Source organism: Rhinoraja longicauda, chromosome 1, assembly GCF_053455715.1.
Source record: "Rhinoraja longicauda isolate Sanriku21f chromosome 1, sRhiLon1.1, whole genome shotgun sequence".
In the NCBI taxonomy this organism is placed as follows: Eukaryota; Metazoa; Chordata; class Chondrichthyes; order Rajiformes; family Arhynchobatidae; genus Rhinoraja; species Rhinoraja longicauda.
This window is the reverse complement of record NC_135953.1, coordinates 134007259-134021378: the sequence shown is the minus strand read 5'-3', so window position 1 is coordinate 134021378 and position 14120 is coordinate 134007259. Positions and strand designations below refer to the sequence as shown.

The 14120-nt window shown below is 44.1% G+C and overlaps 1 protein-coding gene across 2 annotated transcripts in view; it reads right to left on the bottom strand.

Annotated features, from left to right (window-relative positions):
* Nucleotides 1-217: 217 nt before the first annotated feature.
* tll1 (tolloid-like 1) overlaps nt 218-14120 on the bottom strand; it is a 321825-nt gene continuing 307922 nt past the window's right edge. For both annotated transcript variants that reach the window (XM_078406985.1, XM_078406994.1), the window contains exons 21-22: nt 12916-13166; nt 218-2359 (exon numbers count right to left, since the gene is read on the bottom strand). In XM_078406985.1, coding sequence (XP_078263111.1) covers nt 2225-2359; nt 12916-13166 — 386 coding nt within the window. In that variant the 3' untranslated portion in view covers nt 218-2224. The remainder of the gene's footprint in view (nt 2360-12915; nt 13167-14120) is intronic.

Here is a 14120-nt window from a genome sequence, read left to right as displayed (position 1 = left end):
CCTGATGCAGGTTCTCAAATCAAAACATCGACAACTTCTCTCCCCGATCCTCCCCACACTCCACAGATGCTGCTCGATCCACTCCATTGGTTCTTTTTGGCTCCAGATTCCGGCATCTGCAGTGGTATCTAATATTTCACACAAAATGCAATTACACAGTACAAATTATATATCGACATCCATGTAATGTTTGTAAAAACATATTTATTAGTGCTAGTGATGTTTTCATGAACAAATGATATAATACAGATACAAATAAGATCATTGGGGCTGACCTTAGTAGCAAACTACTGTGTGAGAGACATTTCAATGTAGCTTCTCCTGCAATGAGATTTGATTTTACTCCTGAACCTTGACCTGAACGAACCTTTAATAAGAAGCTTCAGAAGCCACAATGTTCTGCTTATAAACAGCAGCAGAAAGTTAACAAAAATACAGATTAGCTTCAGCAAACAAATTCAAATTGAACTTGGCATGTACTGTAATAATTTCACTGGTTAGCCTTATGATGTCTTTGTAAATTAACACATAATAATGCAGATGTGCTGCAATGAAATATCTAATATTATGGTTCTCTTGTGGAACATGGAGACAATGGTTTGAGATTGAACTGCCAGTCCGCAAACTGGTTATTCAGCATTCCTCTACCTTAGCTATGTGAAACGTTTGCGTTGCATTTAAATACATTGACTTTGTGGACATTCTCTACATGGCAAACAATGATCAAAAAGTGTTCAAGTTGTTGAATTATCTTAAATCAAGTATTCAGAGTTGTTGTACACAAAAGCTTGTGTGTATTGTGCAAGGTTTACAAGGAATCATCCTAAGGCATTAAATGTTTCAGTCTTCACAGGACTGGTGGTTTTACAGCACTACGATTATAATTCATGTTCAAGATGAGATTTGTCTTTGTCCTTCTGCTGATGGCTGCAACTGTTTTGAAAACCATACAATATTCTGAAGATTGTTGGCTCATGAAACCAAAAATGGTTTGGAACATGGAGTAGCACCATTGGAAACCTGCTTTGCATGGCTTTTCCCTGGTCTTTCAGGAGTTATCAACTTTTCAGGGGTATTATTCTTTTCCTCAGCTTCAGTTCATCTGTCAATTCAGGAGATCCGTGTATCATGAAAGGTTGACTTTGAATGGTGGGGTATAGAGGTCACAGAGTTCATCTATCTATTTTGTTCCTCCCTCTGAAAATCGTAGCACTAGAAATTATCACCAGTTTAATTATATTTCGTTCAACACAGAGAATGGCTATAAGGGTTCTATTATGGAATTGCAGTTAGCTATTTTTCTTTTCAATACTCCATGGCCATTTGCTCACACTACTGCGGAAACACTATTCTTAACTGGTTACCTATTAATTTAATTTTCATTCACATAATGCGTATCACTTCAGATGATTTACATAGTGGAGTTCAGGGACATATACAACAGCTGGAGCCTAAAGGCAGGCCCTTCGTATCATTCTAAGTGCAAACTACCAACACACACATTTATATAAAACTATCCTGGCACATCCCAATAGCAAAATATAGAAAATGCTCTCAGGATTTTCAATGCTCTTTTCGACCTGTTTTTGGTACGGAAGGAATTCACAGTTTGCTACAGTGCTCTTCGGTTCTGCTTGAAGTCCTGTGTCTGAGAGACAAAATCACAGATAATTGTCACCGGTAAAGAAGACATCCAGTCTAAAAAAAGAGAAAGACTTATAAATTATGTAGTAAATGGTTTTTTTTTCTTCTTCTTTATATTAATAATCCACATGTCGAAAAGTGAACAGTACATAGGATAATTCTTTCCTCCTTTTTATTATTTTTTTGTCTGATTGAAGAAATCTAATGAATGGCGCCTGTTGAAGTTGTAGGCTCACTCGTATGGATAGTGCAGTTGGCTGGAGTCTGTATAGCAGTTTTTCCCACTTGGTGAAACTCTGTAGCCAGCAGCGGACAGAAGCTGATGCAGCAAGCAAAACGTTATAGTTACTCTGCAGTAGTGATCTGTTCCTGGAGTTTCATACTCAGACTCTCTGGTCGTCTGCATGTCTAAGTCTTCCACAGAAGTTCTTCACCTTCGTGCTGACTTTGCAACAGTTCGTTGTCTTCAGTTCCTCCCCTGTTCTGTCATTGTAATTCATTCAGGTTATTTTTGCTTTTTTTGCTTTTTTTTTTTGTTAAGAAAAAAAAAAGACAAAGGAAACTTCGTCGATGGTCCAGGTTACTTCTTGATGTGGAGGGTATCCTGGAATTTTGTACTCGTGTATCGTATATGGAATCCCTTCTTGTTTATTGTGTCATCAGAATGAAAGTGGAGCAAAATGGCGTTTCCTGTTGAATACATTTCTTCAGGTGGCTGCAATAAATGGAAAACAAATTAACTTTAAAATTAAAATTAAATCAGAGTGATGTGAATCGCAAATTGGAGGAACGGCTTCTCTTATTTCTCTGGGGCAGCTTACAGCCCAGTGGTGTGAATATTGATTTCTCTACCTTCAAGTAACCCCTGCATTCCCGCTCTCTCCATCCCTCCCCCACCCAAGTCGCACCAGCTTCTCGTTCTCACCTAGCAAACAGCTAACAATGGCCTGTTTTCTTTATCATCATCATCACTTTTTTGCATATCTTTCATTCATCTGTTCTATTTCGCTGTACCCTGGCTTCCCTCTCCCCTGACTCATGTCTGAAGAAGGGTCTCGACCCGAAACGTCACCCATTCCTTCTGTCCAGAGATGCTGCCTGTCCCCTGAGTTACTCCAGCATTTTGTGTCTAAATTAAATTTACCATCGACTGCTTCAAAAATGAATGTTAGTGCCTTATAACACCTAACTGTTTCTATTCACATGGAATGAAACCCGTGAAGGCAATTCACAAGAACAAATCCACCAAAGAGTTTCATAGCACAAAAAGTAGGTGACGTTACCAAAATCAAATAATAAATTATAATGTGCATCTTTTAGGAGACAGAGATGGCATTAGGTTTCGGGAAGAAAGTCTGGACTGGAATCTGCAGTCTGTGCAACTAAAGGAATGAGCTAACTGGGGGGGAAGGGAGTGGGATTATTTTGTAAAGGATAGAGATTGTTAAGAGGTGGGGGGGGGAAGAGGGGGGGAGGGGAGGTCCATTAGCTAATTAAAAGCAGAGGAAGGAGCTCGAGAACTGATAGTGAGATAGAAACATAGAAACATAGAAAATAGGTGCAGGAGGAAGCCAATTGGCCCTTCCAGCCAGCACCGCCATTCATTGTGATCATGGCTGATCATCTACAATCAGTAACCTGTGCCTGCCTTCTCCCCATATCCTTTGATTCCACTGGCCCCTAGAGCTCTATCTAACTCTCTTTTAAATTCACCCAGTGAATTGGCCGCCACTGCCTTCTGTGGCAGAGAATTCCACAAATTCACAACTCTCTGGGTGAAAAAGTTTCTTCTCATCTCAGTTTTAAATGGCCTCCCCTTTATTCTTAGACTGTGGCCCCTGGTTCTAGACTCCCCCAACATTGGGAACATTTTTCCTGCATCTAGCTTGTCTAGTCCTTTTATAATTTTATACGTCTCCATAAGATCCCCTCTCATCCTTCTGAACTCCAGTGAATACAAGCTTAGACTTTCCAATCTTTCCTCATATGACAGTCCCTCCATCCCAGGGATTAACTTCGTGAACCTACGCCGCACTGCCTCAACAGCAAGGACGTCCTTCCTCAAATTAGGAGACCAAAACTACGCACAATACTCCAGATGTGGTCTCACCAGGGCCCTATACAACCTATATAGATTGGTATGTCATCATCATTTTTCCTCTTCTTCTTCTTTTTCTTCCTCTTTGGCAGTCGCTTGGGATCAAAGATGACTTGTTTCCACTCAGGTTTTGTGGGTTTGGAGATTTGGAAGCCAATGTAAGAATTGCTCTTTGTTGAAAGCAAGGGGTGGGTGGTGGCTGATGCGGTCAGTCTAGTGGGAGGTTCTAGGTAAACCTTTATTCCCTTCATCATCTGGTCCAACTACCAGGTCATGGGCCAGAGCTTTCTCGGAGTCAATGAGAATGTTGCATTTTTACTGGAAACTTTGAAAACATCCTTCGTTATTTTTTTCTTTTTCAGATTGGTAAGGTCCCTCCATGATGGAGGAGAGTGTCTCCACTTTGGGGGCCTGGTGCCAGGCAGACAAACGATGTAGCCAGCCCAGTTTACCTGGTTTGTAGGCTTGTATACACTGGAATTTAAAAGGATGAGAGGAGATCTTATCGAAACGTATAAGATTGTTAAGGGGTTGGACATGTTAGAGGCAGGAAACATGTTGCCAATGTTGGGGGAGTCCAGAACAAGGGGCCACCGTTTAAGAATAAGGGGTAGGCCATTTAGAACTGAGATGAGGAAAAACATTTTCAGTCAGAGAGTTGTGAATCTGTGGAATTCTCTGCCCCAGAAGGCAGTGGAGGCCAATTCTCTGAATACATTCAAGAGAGAGCTAGATAGAGCTCTTAAGGATAGCGGAGTCAGGGGGTATGGGGAGAAGGCAGGAACGGGGTACTGATTGAGAATGATCAGCCATGATCATATTGAATGGCGGTGCTGGCTCAAAGGGCCGAATGGCCTCCTCCTGCACCTATTGTCTATTGTCTATTGTTGAGTGTACCCCGATGTGTGGATGTTAGCCTGAAAATGGTCTGATGAGATTCTTTTGTCCTTCCTGGGAATTTGGAGGGAACGTCTCATCAACTGAACTCTCAAACAAGCATCTGGAGCGCTGGGCTGGTGGTGAGGTTGTCTCTCCCCTCAGATTCCCAATCTCAAACCCATCACATGCTGCCCTTAGCTTGGCTGCGGTGCGGATGAGATGGTCACCCACATCCCGACGAATGTATACCACAAAGGTCCAGAAAGTGATGCATTGGATCTTTGATGAGATCTGTGGTGGAGCAGCTGCTTAACTTAAGATTCTGAGATTGACAAGGTCATAGTGATAGGAGCAGAATTAGGCCATTCAGCCCATCAAGTCTGCTCCGCCATTCAATCATGGCTGAACTACCTCTCTCTCCTCACCCCATTCTCCTGCCATCTCCGCCTAACGCCATAAGTCAATAGTCAGATTGAAACAAGCGTTTCCCAGGGATGCAGATGGAGCCAAACAATAACGGCCTTTGGGAGAGCCTCAACTCAATAAAAATACACGTTCATCCCCACCTAACTCATTGGTCTTCCAATGCAAGGAGATGACCCCATCCAATACTGCCATCTACCAATTTTCACGGTGAGGCAGTATATGCTGATTGATGCACAGTCCAATCTCCTACACCAATGAACACACAATGTACAATGTGGGCCTGTGCAAATGCCTCTCAAATGTCTCACTGGTGTTTAGGTCATAAGGCCATAAGTGATAGGAGAAAAATTAGGCCATTCAGTCCATTAAGTCTACTCCACCATTCAATTATGGCTGAACTATCTCTCCCTCCTAATCCCATTCTCCTGCCTTCTCCCCACAACCCCTGACACCTGTACTAATCAGGAATCTATCCATCTCAGCCTTAAAAACATCCACTGACTTGGCCTCCACAGCCTTCTGTGGCAAAGAATTCCACTCGTTCACCACCCTCTGACTAAAGGATGAAACAATAGCATTTTAGGAAGTTTAGGAATGAAACAATAGCAATGCTGTCATATTGTATACAAATGCACTGAAATGTTTGGCCCAAGGAACGCACGACATGTTCTGATTGTACTATCGAACATTTTATGAAGGAAGTATATTTTTGGTAACAAAAAAGTTTCAGAGTAACATGTCGGTATTAATTGGAATGGTCAATGCATAGATTCTTGGGAGAGACACTGCAACTGTATCACAAGAAAAGGAAGAAAAATAGAAAATTAGAATTGTAGAGTCAGGAAGAAGGAAAAGAGCAAAGATACTAGAGGAGTAAGATGAACCACTCCATCGAAATCGCCTGTACTGAAGTGTAGTACGCAAAGGAGCATAATGTCCGCCATTTTAGTAGGCAAAACCCGCCGTTCGCTATGCCTCTCGTAGTGTAATCAGTGTTTTGGGGGAACAGTATGTGTGACGATACCATAAAAATGCAGAGTATATCTCATCTATCAATTCACAGAGTTTTGTCATTTTTCTTTTTAAACATTTCTGTAAGTTTCTGCCTACTAAAATGGTGCCATGACATACTACGGTTTTAGGGTCTTGCTCTGCTCTATTATCTTTGGAAAAGAGGCCCTTCAGCCCACTGTGTAGATTCCAGCCATCAACGTACCCCTCAAAGCGCTCCCTTGCTTAGGAAAATCTGCCAAGAGGAAGCGTTTCTCACCATCTACCCTGTGTATTCTTCAATCGTGTTATTCTACACTTATAGAGAAACAAGTGCACCCCATCCAATTCCTCTTCGCCACTAAAATGCTTCATTCTGGGCCACATCTGGTGAATCTCCCCGACCCACTCCAATGCAAGCATGGTCTTCCTGCAGTGCTTCGACAAGAACTTCATACAACACTGAAGCTGTGGCCTAATTAATATTTTATATCACAGTATATCACAGTATGTAGGTTAATTTGACTGGGTAAAATGTAAAAAATTGTCCCTAGTATGTGTAGGCTAGTGTTAATGTGCGGGGGTCGCTGGGCGGCACGGACTTGGTGGGCCGAAAAGGCCTGTTTCCACGCTGTATATATATGATGATATGATATGATAAGTAGCATACTCTCCTTGTACATTTTTTCTGGTGTTCTGGCTACTAAAGGCACTTATCCCTTTGACATGTCCACCGAGGTTCCTCGGTTTCTCGGGGATTTCAAGGGTGCAGCCTGTCATTGTGAATATCCTTTTATTATTCCTTCCCAAAATGCATCACCTTACACCTTGCAGGCGCACATCAATTCTCGGCCATTTCTCTGCCCATCTTACCAACTGATCAATGTTGTGTAAGAAAATAACTGCAGATGCTTGTACAAATCGAAGGTGTTTATTCACAAAATGCTGGAGTAACTCAGCGGGTCAGGCAGCATCTCAGGAGAGAAGGAGTGGGTGACGTTTCGGGTCGAGACCCTTCTTCAGACTGAAGAAGGGTCTCGACCCGAAACGTCACCCATTCCTTCTCTCCCGAGATGCTGCCTGACCTACTGAGTTACTCCAGCATTTTGTGAACTGATCAATGTTGATCTGTATTCAAAGACGACCCTCCTCACTGTCAGGAGAACCATTAATCTTGTGGCATATCGACCGCGTCAATGGCTGCAAAGCTATCAAGAAGGATAACATGGGAATATTTGCCAAGGTTACGTTCACCCATGGAATGGCATGTTGATTCTACAGATACCTGGGTTGACGTCGTCTAAATTGAAGAGTAATTAAGGTGATGGTCCAAGGGTTAAATTAATTGCACACAGATATAATCTACAAAGTGCGATGAGATCTTGCTCCCTTTGATGTGGAAACTATCCTGTTGAAGTGCAATGTGGATACAGGCATTGAGCCAGGAGAGGGAAGGTTAAGGTTCAGTGATCAAAAGCCGAGAGTCAAAGAGAGATTTTAAGGAGGACCTTAAAAGGAGTCGAAGGATGTTTAAAGGCATCGGGATGAAAAGTGAGGGGCCTGCAAAACTGGTCGAGCAAAGAGCAGAGGCACAAAATATACCGAGCAAGAGAGAAGACTGGCAAAATTGGCGAAGAGTACACATAATTGTGTGCTGAAGAAGGGTCTCAACCCAAAACGTCACCCATTCCTTCTCTCCTGAGATGCTGCCTGACCTGCTGAGTTACTCCAGCATTTTGTGAATAAATACCTTCGATTTGTACCAGCATCTGCAGTTATTTTCTTACACATAATTGCAGGATGTTAGAGACAGCAAGATTGGGGCCCCTGGAGGAATTCAAACACGTGGAAAATTTGAAGTTTGATATGATTATTAAAAGCAGCACTTCCACTATTTTCTGTTTAATCAAATCTTGAAAAGTATGATTATTATTTTTTAAACGATTCAACTGCATCACAGGGAATAAATAGTATGTCCCTTTGCTGCAGGTTTCACGGCGGCTGTAAAAAATTGTTCTCTTAAATTCAGTTATTAGTGGAAAAAAATCCGCAGTGAGAGATCTGTTTGAAAATGCGACCGTTTGAAAATCTGATTTCTGCTCAGAGCAAATCTGGTGCGACCACCATGAAGGTGTTATTTTGTCATGAAATGTAAATGTCCTTTACAAAAGAAAACAGCAGCTCTAATCTATTCTGCCCTTTGGTGACTCTAGTTTCCCATAACACACCAGCGGCACGGTGGCGCAGCGGTAGAGTTGCTGCCTTAGAGCGCTTGCAGCGCCGGAGACCCAGGTTCGATCCTGAGTACGGGTGCTGTCTGTGGCGTTTGTACGTTCTCCCCTGGGTTTTCTCCGGAGATCTCCGGTTTCCTCCCGCACTCCAAAGACGTACAGGTTTGTCGGTTAATTGGGTTGGTATAGGTGTAAATTGTCCCTAGTGTGTGCGTAGGGTAGTGTTAATGTTCGGTGTGTCGAAGGGCCTGTTTCCGCGCTGTATCTCTGAACTAAACTGAATGTGTCCCGATCCCAAAACACAACCTGTGCATTCCCTCCATAAGTGCGGACTGAAACGCTACATTACTCCAGTACTTTGTGCTTTACTCAAGATTCCAGCATTTGTAGTTTTATTGTCTCCAGATTCACTGGGATGTTGTTCATTTTGAACCAGTTCCGTCATCAGGATAGATTGGATAGGCTTGGGTTGTTTTCACTGGATCAGAGGAGGCTAAGGAGTGATTTAATAAAAGTAGACACAATTATGCTGAGGACAGGTGGAATGGGCCTTTTGACCCATGGTGAAGACATTAAAGCAAGGGAGTGGAGGTGTAAGATGAAAGGTAGGAGGCCTGAAGGGGATCCGAGGGGGGAGTTTTTTCACACACAGAGTGAGAATGAATGTCCTTTACAAAATAAAACAGCAGCTTTGACCTACTCTGACCTTTGGTGAGTCCAGTTCCCCAATGACAGATCAATTCAGCAGTTCCCTGCAGCCTTGAAGGAAAAAGTCTGAAGAAGAAAACACCACCCATTCCTTCTCTCCCAAGATGCTGCCTGACCCGCTGAGTTACTCCAGCATTTTGTGTCTATCTTCGATTTTAACCAACATCTGCAGTTCTTTTCCTACATTTCCCTGCAATCTTGCCAGAGTCAATCACCGATCAGAGCTGTTGTTTTCTTTTGTAAGGGACATTCACATTTTATCTTGAATGCACTGCCTAAGCTGTTGTTGGGGACAAGTACTCTCACAACACACAAAGCATTTCTGATTATCAAGACATGGATTGCAAGAGACCAACTGCATGTAAATGAGGTTAACATAGATAAGAACAATGATTAGCATGGTGGTCGAAGGGCCTGTTTCTGTGATGTATAACTCTATGACTCTCTCTACGACCATAACTCAAGGAACCCCTCACTTGATAGTGCAGTGTGAGCATCTTCATCATCATCATATATATACAGCCGGAAACAGGCCTTTTCGGCCCTCCAAGTCCGTGCCGCCCTGCGATCCCCGTACATTAACATTATCCTACACCCACTAGGGACAATTTTTCACATTTACCCAGCCAATTAACCTACATACCTGTACGTCTTTGGAGTGTGGGAGGAAACCGAAGATCTCGGAGAAAACCCACGCAGGTCACGGGGAGAACGTACAAACTCCTTACAGTACAGCACCCGTAGTCAGGATCGAACCTGAGTCTCCGGCGCTGCATTCGCTGTAAAGCAGCAACTCTACCGCTGCGCTACCGTGCCGCAGGAATCTTCACCACAGGAATTACAACGATTCAAGAAGGCAATGCAAAACCATCTCAGGATCGCTATAGGTGAACATTGAATGGGTATCTTGCCAGCATTAGCCACCTCCCAAGAGGTATTACAAAAAAAGATGCTAGATCTTGCAGTGACCATCCTTAAAAGTCATACTTCGGTTATAGTTTAAACATTACTCACCAACATAAATATGCAATAATTATTTTGACATAAAATGTATGAGATTCTCGACAATTAATGAAGCAAATAAAATTGTTGCAGCATTTCCTAAAATAACTATCTATCTATCTAAATAACTATCTATCTAAATAACTATCTATCTATCTAAATATCTATCTATCTATCTATCTACCTATCTATCTATCTATCTATCTATCTATCTAAATATCTATCTATCTATCTATCTAAATATCTATCTATCTATCTATCTATCTATCTATCTATCTATCTATCTATCTATCTATCTATCTATCTATCTATCTATCTATCTATCTATCTATCTATCTATCTATCTATCTATCTATCTATCTATCTAAATAAATATCCATCCATCCATCTATCTATCTAAATAAATAAATATCCATCCATCCATCCATCCATCCATCCATCCATCCATCCATCCATCCATCCATCCATCCATCCATCCACCCATCCACCCACCCATCCATCCATCTATCTATCTATCTATCTCTAAAACTCTCATCTTGTTTGTTCCCCTGTTCCTGTATGTTTGTTCCCCCGTATGTTTGTTTCTCCCGTATGTTTGTCCCGTATGTTTGTTTGTGCCCTTTTCATCCAGAAAAAAATGGATCACAATAGTGCGACAATTTTAGGCTCACCCTACTCACCATTCCCCCACGGTCACAATAAATTGACTTTTGTTACTTAAAAAAAATAATTTTTCTAAAAACTTTAATAACTGCGCTTCCCCCCCTCTCCCCCCCCCCCCCCCCCCAGAGGACCAGAGGGAGGACCGGCACCCGTCCCAGCGTGCCCTGCGCCTCACCTTCCTCCAGTGGTGCAGCACAGCAGCAGAGGGTCCAACAAGATGGCCGTCGCCTCCCTTTGCCACCACTCCCCGCCGCTCACCGTCCTTCGGCACCAAGCTGCAGGAGAGGCTTCGGGCTCCACGGCTCGCTCTGGCTGCAGCGCTGGACGCAGGGGGCCGAGGCGAGTGCCTCCCTCTCCCCTTCCCTGTCCCCCCTCGCCCGCCCACGGCCCCGGGGGAACTACCTGCCCGGCAACGGCTCCACGGATCAGGCTCGCCGGGCCCGCAGGATCGTCAGTTGGGGGAGAGATTTGGAGCCAACAGGTCCACGCCCGTCTAGTATGTCTATACAAGTGTTTCAGACTTTGGTGTGTGGATGTATACTTCTAAGATCTTTTACTTGATTTCAGTGATTGCAATTTTTGTTATTGTTTCTGTAAACTGGATCACTTTAAAACATGCAGATTAATTCTAAGACATCATAACAGTTGTGATTCGGTAAACTCAATACACGTGCATGCGTATGTGGTGTACGTGTGCGTGAGTGCATGCTTACCTACATACACGCATTTATACAATCAGCAGCTTTGTAAGTGACACTGTGCTTCCGCTGGCGATATCTGCTCCACAGCCTCCTCATCTGGTGGTCTCCTCTCCCCAGCCTCCCCTCCACAGCCACCAACATTATCGTTCCTCATCTATTCTATCTCCTCCCCAAAATCCACCAACAGGACTGCCCTGCCAGACCCATTGTTTCTGCCTGTTCCTGCCCCCACTGAACTAATCTCCAAATACCTTGATTCCATCCTACTCTTCCCTCGCCCAGTTCCTTTCCACCTGCATAAGGGACACCTCACGCACACCCTTCACCTCTGCGATAACTTTCAGTTTCTTGGTCCCATCGCCTCATCTCTACCACCCCCCCCCCCCCCCCCCACTTCCACCCCCCACCAGGAAGGTCTCAAGGCCCTCGTTCTTCCTCGAATATGGACATAATCAACTTCCTTCTACTAATACAGTCTTCCACCTGGCAGATCTTGTCCTCACCCTCGATAGCATCTCCTTTGGCTCCACTCATTTTCTCCAAGTGAACGTTGTCGCCCAAGGGCCCCCTCGAGGGCCCCAGCTATGCCTGCCTTCTCATTATTTCTGTCGAACAGTTCTTTGTTCAGGGCGTGCAATGGCACCATCTCACAACTCTTTCTCCGCCACATCAAAGACTACATCGGGGATATTTCCTGCACACATGCAGAACTCGTTGACTTTAATTAATTTCACCATTCACCTCCACCTGCCTTCAAATTCACCTGGACTTTCTCGGACACCTCGCTGCCCTTTCTTGACCCCTCTGTCTCCATCGCAGGACACGCACTACCGACTGATATCCACTGCAAACCGACCGACCGACCAGTTATCTGGTCTACACTTCCGCTATTTCCTATTCTCAAGTCCTCCGTCAATGCCTTATCTACTCCCAAGATAAGGCTTTCTATTCTAGGACATCCAAAATGTCCTCTTTCTTTAGTGAACATGGTTTCTCCCATACTATCATGGATGGATCTCTCACCCATCCATCTCTCCTCTGTCCCATAGCTCTGCCCTCACTTCCCCTGTCCCCAGGTGGAACAAGGATAGAGTTCCCCAGGTCCTCATCTTCCACCCCACCAGCCTTTGTACCCAACTTATCATCCTCCGACATTTCCATCACCTCGAGCGTGATCCTACCCCTAATCACATCTTCCCATCTCCACCCTTTCCACCTTCCACAGAGACCACTTTCTCCGCAACTCTCTTGATTCACTCGCCCCTTCCCACCCAAACCACCCCCCTCCCTGGGTACTTTCCCCTGCAACCGCAGGAGATGCAACACCTGTCACTATACCTCCTCCCTCGTTTCCATCCAGGGACCCCAGCAGTCCTTCCAGGTGAGACAGAGGTTCGTGTGCACCTCCTCTAACTGCATCTGGTGTTCCCAATCTGGCCTTGTATACATGGCGTGACCCAGCAGACTAGGTGGCCATGTCACTGAAGTAAAATGAATCAATAATTTACCTTTTTTGTAGAAGAAACATCGGTTATACATAATACATGTCCATTTAAGCCAACTTGATTCTTACCCCTGATCCACAGAACTGTCCAAGTCTTGAAGCTGTGGTGTCAAATCCATCAAAGAGTTCAATAAAGTCATAGCCACAATCAGCTTCCACTTCCACTTCAAACGTCTGGAAGGACAGTTCCACTCCAAAACCTTTTTCCGCTATAATCTGCCATTCACAGTCCACTTGACCTGGATAGTTATTGTCCCCAAATTGTGCGTGGGAGTACAGATCCTTCGATTTAATCTCTGCCCAAAGTCTCCCTCCGCATTCTGAAACAAAGAATTGACACTCGTGTGACTGATTTTGTCCCGCTTCACATCTCTTTACAAGATCATAACAAAGTACTCTGTAATCCTGTCACTTTAGTCCCCTCGTTCAGAAACAACATAATGCCTCACCGTATCTTATAATAATATCTTAACAGGGCGATGATCCTGCTTATGAAGTTTATAAAATACGTTCTCGGTTTGACACATGACATTAACCTTCCTTCTGCAACTCATTTCAGAATAACTTTCTGAATTTAACCTTTCCACAGCACCTAAAATTCAACTTAAGCAACAAGTTAATTTGATCCTTTTGGGAAATCAACTATATCAACATTACGATCGGCCGCGGTGGCGCAGCGGTAGAGTTGCTGCCTTACAGTGCTTGCAGAGCCGGAGACCCAGGTTCCATCCCGACTACGGGTGCCGTCTGTACGGAGTTGGTACGTTCTCCCCGTGACCGCGTGGGTTTTCTCCGAGATCTTCGGTTTCATCCCACATTCCAAAGATGAACAGGTATGTAGGTTAATTGGCTTGGTATCAGTGTAAATTGCCCCTAGTGTGCGTAGGACAGTGTTAATGGCGGGTGGATCGCTGGTCGGTGCGGACTCGATGGGCCGAAGGACCTGTTTCCACGCTGTATCTCTAAACTAAACTAAACTAAACTAAACATCTTAAATCCAGAAGCTCGGGGAGGAGGGTGGGTTTTCAGGAGCAACCATAAAGTGCAAAGGGAGCTGGCAGGGCAAATGGCGTGACGGAGAGCCCAAGGCCTCACCTACTGAAAGTAATGCCACCAGCCATCCAGTGACTCGAATTATCTGTGCATGAAATTGGCCTCAGAATAGTATAGAGACCCCAGAAGAGATCCCAATACTGGGGGAGGTTCGAGAAACATGGAATGCCGAACCCAAGGAAGAATGTTCAAGCAAGCAAGAGGACTTTAGAATCAATCTT